At 44.7% G+C, this 8,434-nt stretch overlaps 1 protein-coding gene across 1 annotated transcript; it reads right to left on the bottom strand.

Annotated features, from left to right (window-relative positions):
* Positions 1-6: 6 nt before the first annotated feature.
* plpp7a (phospholipid phosphatase 7a (inactive)) lies at positions 7-8,227 on the bottom strand. The gene is made up of 2 exons (XM_080859459.1): positions 7,642-8,227; positions 7-1,330 (listed from the first exon to the last, which is right to left on the bottom strand). Exons 1-2 carry the CDS (start codon positions 8,117-8,119, stop codon positions 945-947), a joined length of 864 nt encoding a protein of 287 aa, XP_080715585.1. The 5' UTR covers positions 8,120-8,227; the 3' UTR covers positions 7-944.
* Between the last annotated feature and the right edge of the window lie 207 nt (positions 8,228-8,434).

Genomic DNA, 8,434 nt, shown 5'->3' with positions numbered 1-8,434 from the left:
GTATATCATGAGAATAGACACTGAGAGGAGAAGACACATAGAGAAGGGGATACGTCTGAATAGATTCTTTTCTTTTCTATGCATAGTATAACATTCGTCTGTTACTTTGCCTCTTTCTGCTGTGTAAACAAGCTCCGCCTCTTTCTGCTGTGTAAACAAGCTCCGTTTATTTGGCAGTATGTATGCGCTCTTTGATTGGTTCTTTTGTTTGAATTTGCACCAGCTGTCATCTGCCAATCAAAATGAAACCAGAAGTAATCAAATGTTTTAAGTTCCATTACTTTGATGGAGTGATTAAAGTAGTTCCATTAATTACTTCATTTTAACAGGGTAACTAGTAATCTATTACCTTTTACATTTCAAAAGTAATCGTTCCCACCCTGCTTACAGTAAACTGTTGATTAAGAAGCAGAATTTCCATCTCTCTGTATATGATCCATCAGTATATGATCAGACATTTGAATTGCTGTCAGTATCAACTCAATTAGAATATGGTACAACAGGGTAACAGATGGGCTCAACAAGATCCCTCCGGAAAAAAACTAAAAACAAATAATCAAACAAACAAACAAACAAACAAATGTAAGGACAGACTGTTGGATGGGGTTTGGATAGTGCTGCCAGTGTTAGGAGAGGAGGCGTGGCTAATAGGTTCCGAGGGAGATGATTGGGTACTAGAGGGGCAGCCAGCTGAAGGTTCCGAGGGAGATGATTGGCTACTAGAGGGGCAGCCAGCTGAAGGTTCCGAGGGAGCTGATTGGCTACTAGAGGGGTATCCAGCTGAAGGTTCCGAGGGAGCTGATTGGCTACTAGAGGGGTATCCAGCTGAAGGTTCCGAGGGAGCTGATTGGCTACTAGAGGGGTATCCAGCTGAAGGTTCCGAGGGAGCTGATTGGCTACTATAGGGGTATCCAGCTGAAGGTTCCGAGGGAGATGATTGGCTACTAGAGGGGTATCCAGCTGAAGGTTCCCAAGGAGACGAGGGTTTTGCAGGTGCTGGTGGAGAGCCACATCATCTCCACCAGGGTGAAGTGCAGGTAGCCGAGGGCGAAGCCGGCGCCCACGTCCGTCAGGTGGTGCCGCCCCAGCAGGATGCGAGACACGCCCACCAGCACGCACCACAGCATCAGCAGGATCCGCAGCGGCACGGCCAGCACCAGGTGCGAGAGCAGGAACTTGGACACCATGGCGGCCCGGCTGGCGTGCGCCGCGGGGAACGAGTACACGTCCATGGCCAGGTAGTCCATGAAGCTGGGAGCCATCTCCCAGGGGCCTTTGCGCTTCACCAGTTTCTGCATGCCTGCAACGGTCATGATGTCCAGCAGGAGCGCTGGAGAGCAGGACAGAACACCAACAATCATTAGTTTCATTATCATTCGTTTGGGGAGATAACTGTATTAGAAGTGCTCAGAGACTGTGCTCAGAGAGTTAACTGTATTAGAAGTGCTCAGAGACTGTGCTCAGAGAGTTAACTGCATTAGAAGAACACTGTGCTGAGTGAGTTAACTGCATTAGAACTAGGGCTGTGAAATGATTCTTTTTTTTTTTTTACACTTCCATTCTATGTTCAAATGCAAGCTGCATCGATTATTGCATTGTTCATAGAAAGTCAAAAATAGAGAAGGTATCAAACACAAAGTAGGAAGTGTAGCAAAGAGTTTGAGTAGCACACTCGAATGTTTTAAAAGTCTATATGCATCGATTATCGGTTTAGAATTGATAATCGATAATCGGTTTAGAATCGATAATCGGTTTAGAATCGAATCGTTGACCACTGAATCGGAATCGAATCGAATTGTGAGGTGCCAATAGATTCCCACCCCTACAAGGTAATAGGAAGTAAAAAAAACAAAATTGAAGCTGGAGAGCTGCTTATACAGACTGCCACAACCGCTGCGCCATGGCGACCCGTTCAGTTATTAAATAATGCCGGTCGTGTCTGTTGTTCTGTCTGGTCTCAAAAATTACGTCCATATGGCTAAGTAAGACCACAAAAAACGATCCACATGTAGGTAGAGAAGCACACTATCCCAATACAAACAACTAAGAACTAAGCACAGTAATAAAATGTAAGTCAGGAAAAAAGCACCACATCATATACATTTAGGTTAGACTCTGTGTGCACGGCAGCTTGGAGTCATTCTGTAGCGCTTTTAGCACAGAGAGGGGAGCTGCTTTGAATCTTAACACGTGCCAGCCCATGACAAAGCTCTCATCTGCAGTCCTCTATTCCCTCATCCCCCGACCTACAAAACCAACCGCATCCTCCAACACACACTCACACTCTCACACACTCACACTCTCACACACTCACACCATCAACCTCCTACAAAACCAACCGCATACTCCAACACACACTCACACTCTCACACACTCACACTCTCACACACTCACACTCTCACACACTCACACCATCAACCTCCTACAAAACCAACCGCATACTCCAACACACACTCACACTCTCACACACTCACACACACTCACACACTCACACCATCAACCTCCTACAAAACCAACCGCATACTCCAACACACACTCACACTCTCACACACACTCACACACTCACACCATCAACCTCCTACAAAACCAACCGCATACTCCAACACACACTCACACTCTCACACACTCACACCATCAACCTCCTACAAAACCAACTGCATACTCCAACACACACTCACACTCTCACACACTCACACCATCAACCTCCTACAAAACCAACTGCATACTCCTCACACACTCAACCTCCAACACTGCCTTTCAAACCGCTGTTCTCACACACTCATCTCACACACTCATCTCACACACTCATCTCACACTCATCTCACACACTCATCTCACACACTCATCTCACACTCATCTCACACACTCATCTCACACTCATCTCACACACTCATCTCACACTCATCTCACACACTCATCTCACACACTCATCTCACACACTCATCTCACACACTCATCTCACACACTCATCTCACACTCATCTCACACACTCATCTCACACACTCATCTCACACACTCATCTCACACACACTCATCTCACACACTCATCTCACACACTCATCTCACACACTCATCTCACACACTCGTCTCACACTCATCTCACACACTCATCTCACACACTCATCATCTCACACACTCATCTCTCACACTCATCTCTCACACACACACTCATCTCACACACTCATCACACACTCATCATCTCACACTCATCTCACACACTCATCATCTCACACACTCATCTCACACACTCATCTCACACACTCATCTCACACACTCATCATCTCACACACTCATCTCACACACTCATCTCACACTCATCTCACACACTCATCTCACACACTCATCATCTCACACACTCATCTCACACTCATCTCTCACACACACACTCATCTCACACACTCATCACACACTCATCATCTCACACTCATCTCACACACTCATCATCTCACACACTCATCTCACACACTCATCTCACACACTCATCTCACACACTCATCATCTCACACACTCATCTCACACTCATCTCACACACTCATCTCACACTCATCATCTCACACACTCATCTCACACACTCATCTCACACACTCATCATCTCACACACTCATCTCACACACTCATCTCACACTCATCTCACACACTCATCTCACACACTCATCATCTCACACACTCATCTCACACTCATCTCACACACTCATCACACACTCATCATCTCAAACTCATCTCACACACTCATCATCTCACACACTCATCTCACACACTCATCTCACACACTCATCATCTCACACACTCATCTCACACACTCATCATCTCACACACTCATCTCACACACTCACACACTCATCTCACACTCATCTCACACACTCATCTCACACACTCATCATCTCACACACTCATCTCACACACTCATCTCACACTCATCTCACACACTCATCTCACACACTCATCATCTCACACACTCATCTCACACTCATCTCACACACTCATCTCACACTCATCATCTCACACACTCATCTCACACACTCATCTCACACACTCATCATCTCACACACTCATCTCACACACTCATCTCACACACTCATCTCTCACACTCATCTCTCACACACACACTCATCTCACACACTCATCTCACACACTCATCTCACACACTCATCTCACACTCATCACACACTCATCTCACACACTCATCTCACACACTCATCTCACACACTCATCTCACACTCATCACACACTCATCATCTCACACACTCATCATCTCACACACTCATCATCTCACACACTCATCTCACACACTCATCTCACACACTCATCACACACTCATCACACACACTCATCTCACACACTCATCATCTCACACACTCATCACACACACTCATCTCACACACTCATCTCACACTCATCACACACACTCACACACTCATCTCACACTCATCTCACACACTCATCACCTCACACACTCATCTCACACACTCATCTCACACTCATCACACACACTCACACACTCATCTCACACTCATCTCACACACTCATCACCTCACACACTCATCTCACACACTCATCTCACACACTCATCACACACACTCATCTCACACACTCATCTCACACACTCATCTCACACACTCATCTCACACACTCATCTCACACACTCATCTCACACACTCATCTCACACTCATCATCTCACACACTCATCTCACACACTCATCATCTCACACACTCATCTCACACACTCATCTCACACTCATCATCTCACACACTCATCTCACACACTCATCATCTCACACACTCATCTCACACACTCATCATCTCACACACTCATCTCACACACTCATCACACACTCATCTCACACACTCATCATCATCTCACACACTCATCATCTCACACACTCATCATCTCACACACTCATCTCACACACTCATCATCTCACACACACATCACACACTCATCATCTCACACACACATCACACACTCATCTCACACACTCCTCCTCTGCCTCTCCTGTTTGCTGGATGTTAATGCCTCCAAGGCTAAAGCCAAACTGAGATGCTGCATCAACAAAAAGAAAGCTTATCATGAAAGACTACAATGGATTCACACCAACATCCACAATTGAAACATCTGCCAACATCTTCAACAACATATTTATTTTTCTTGAAGGGTTTTCAATCAGTTATTGTTATTCACAGTAGGAACACCAAGTAATGGCATCTCCATGACAACTTTAACAGTAACAACACACCCCTCTTTTCTGTTTTCTCCGCAGTGCATGTGACTACTGAGCTCTGGGAAGAGAGTAAACAGTCCTAGAAAAGCTGCAGTCCACATCACACCTGTCAACACCGCCGGATAAACAACAACTGTCAACACCGCCGGATAAACAACAACTGTCAACACCGCCGGATAAACAACAACTGTCAACAACACCGGATAAACAACAACTGTCGACAACACCGGATAAACAACAACTGTCGACAACACCGGATAAACAACACCGGATAGACAACAACGGATAGACAACACCACCGGATAATCAACACCGGATAGACAACAACGGATAGACAACAACACCGGCTAAACAACAACACTGGATAAACAACACCGGATAAACAACAACACTGGATAAACAAAACCGGATAGACAACAACGGATAGACAACACCACCGGATAGACAACACTGGATAAACAACACCAGATAAACAACACCGGATAGACAACACCGGATAGACAACACCCATCAACACCACCGGATAAACAACAGCTGACTCTGGAGTGCAGCGGATATGGCCCAGAGCCGGCCATGATAAGGCTCCAGAGCCGGCCATGACCTCCTGTCCAGAAGTCCAGGAGTCTGCCTGTCCAGCTCCTGTCCAGGAGTCTGCATCACAGAGAGTTGTCTTTTCGCCAACATCACTACCATGAGATACCAGCATAACTACGATATTTACTACTTATGTGGCGCTATCTCCATAAACACCTTTACTACGATATTTAATACTTATGTGTCACTGTCTCCATAACCACTGTAACTTAACTACGATATTTACTACTTATGTGGCGCTATCTCCATAACCACCTTAACTTAACTACGATATTTAATACTTATGTGTCACTGACTCCATAACCACCTTAACTTAACTACGATATTTAATACTTATGTGTCACTGACTCCATAACCACCTTAACTTAACTACGATATTTAATACTTATGTGGCACTATCCCCATAACCACCTTAACTACGATATTGACTACTTATGTGGCACTGTCTCCACAAACACCTTAACTACGATATTTACTACTTACTGTATGTGGCACTGTCTCCACAAACACCTTAACTACGATATTTACTACTTATGTAGCGCTACCTCCATAACCACTTTAACTTAACTAAGATATTTAATACTTATGTGGCGCTATCTCCATAACCACCTTAACTTAACTACGATATTTAATACTTATGTGGCGCTATCTCCATAACCACTTTGGTTCAGATCAAAAAAGGCACGCACCTCCAGGATGGCAAAGAGCTTCTATCCCTGTGCAATAAGGCTCCTCAACAGCTTACCCACCCCACCCCCCCACCCCCCTTCATCTCCCCCCGGCCCAGCCCACCCCGCCCCCCATGGACTGCACTCTAACACTTGATGCACCTTAATATGGAAATATGGAGGTATGGAAATATATTGCATTTATTATTTTTATTATTATTATTTTATGTATGATATTTATGAATCTATTTATTAATTGTTATTTATTATTATTTAGCTGTGTAAGAAGTCTGGTTGCCTCTACTGTCTCGTTGTCTTTGTGGCAATGACAAATAAAGTACTTTGAACTTTGAACTTTGAACTTAAATACGATATTTAATACTTATGTGGCGCTATCTCCATAACCACTTTAACTTACCTATGATATTTAATACTTATGTGGCGCTAGCTCCATAACCACTTTAACTTAACTATGATATTTAATACTTATGTGGCGCTAGCTCCATAACCACTTTAACTTAACTACGATATTTAATACTTATGTGGCGCTATCTCCATAACCACCTTAACTTAATATTGGTTCAACTCTGTACATAACCGTCACCATGACTACCATTACTCGTTATAAGTTCTATGTAGTACATGCAGCGATGATGGTATGATTTCACACCAGAACCATAACTGTGTAAGTATCTTCAAATATGGGTTTAACAAAAAGCTGATTCTGAACATCACCTGTATCAATTTAAGAGACACGCTGCACCTGTTCCAGAGTCAGTTACCTGTCACCTGTTCCAGAGGCAGTTGGCCCTGAGTCAGGTACCTGTCACCTGCTACCTTGGGTCTGCTTGGACAGATCACTTCCCATGGCATCTCCCTCTGTAATATGTGATGCTATGTTATCATATACATATACATAGCATCACATATTAAAAAGGGAGATGCAACTATGGTTTTTAAATATATCGATAACGATATATGTGATACATTGAAATAATCTTCAAGTTAACATGTATTAATATTACAGGGCTCTATGGTCAAAACAGAAGTGACCATGACGAGTGGAGTACTAGTGTCCGCAGTGCCAAATAACTTCTAAGGATTTCAAAGAGCCAAATTACTCAGACCGATGTATTCATAGCTGTGGTGGCAGTCTTACCCAGAAGCAAGTTAATCAGAACCTCTTGCCCCGCCAACGTGTTGCTCCGGGTCAGACTCCAGAGCGTGCCGATCACCCACGGGATTCCGTGACCGGTCAGCGCGAGCAGCTTCACCATGGAGCGCATGCCGCCCCAAGAAGAGGTGTTGCGTGCGCAGACCCCCATTCTCTTAGACAGGCATATGTCAATAGCGAAGAGTGAGTTCACGGCAATGACTTTGAAGGATGGGTTGAGCAGCATGCAGTCCTCCTCCGGTAGTTTGATAGATTCCCGCCGTTCATTGTTATTCTCGGGCGTCTCCGGTGGCGCGTGCTCGGGCGCCTGGTGTTGACTCTGCTGGTGTTTATGAGAGGCTTTCCGTCCGGAGCCGCGAGCTTCGGGATTATTAGTCTTCAACGGCTGGTTCAGTGACATGAACTCGGGTCGGTTCAGAACATTGTTCCGATCCCTCCTGGATCGACCTTGCGTCACTGGCATATTGATTGAATCACCAGTGATAGGCTACTGACTGACCGTTCGAATAATTGTATTGTTTACACGACAACCACAAATAGCCCAAAATGTCCAACTAACTCCAGCGACTTCTTCTTCAGTTGTCCTATAAATAGTCAGGCCAACTGGCTTTCTTCCGAAATGCACCCACATGGTAATACGCGCACTGCGCTCCAAGCACGAGATGAAAGTGACTGACACCCTCTGCAGCCAATGAGAAATTAGAGTCTTTTGGCCTCGTAAAGAACTATTATATACAGCGAATGCGATGATATCCAAATGCAACATCAATCTACTATA

The sequence above is a fragment of the Sprattus sprattus genome (genome assembly GCF_963457725.1).
Source record: "Sprattus sprattus genome assembly, chromosome: 20".
Classification (NCBI taxonomy): Eukaryota; Metazoa; Chordata; class Actinopteri; order Clupeiformes; family Clupeidae; genus Sprattus; species Sprattus sprattus.
This window is presented reverse-complemented; position numbering and strand designations above follow the sequence as displayed.

Excerpts from the sequence above, each read along its gene's own strand:
- plpp7a (XM_080859459.1), bottom strand. The coding sequence starts at position 8,119 with ATGCCAGTGACGCAAGGTCGATCCAGGAGGGATCGGAACAATGTTCTG. Across the intron at positions 1,331-7,641 it reads TCTGATTAACTTGCTTCTGG|CGCTCCTGCTGGACATCATG; the intron begins GTAAGACTGCCA and ends CCTGCTCTCCAG.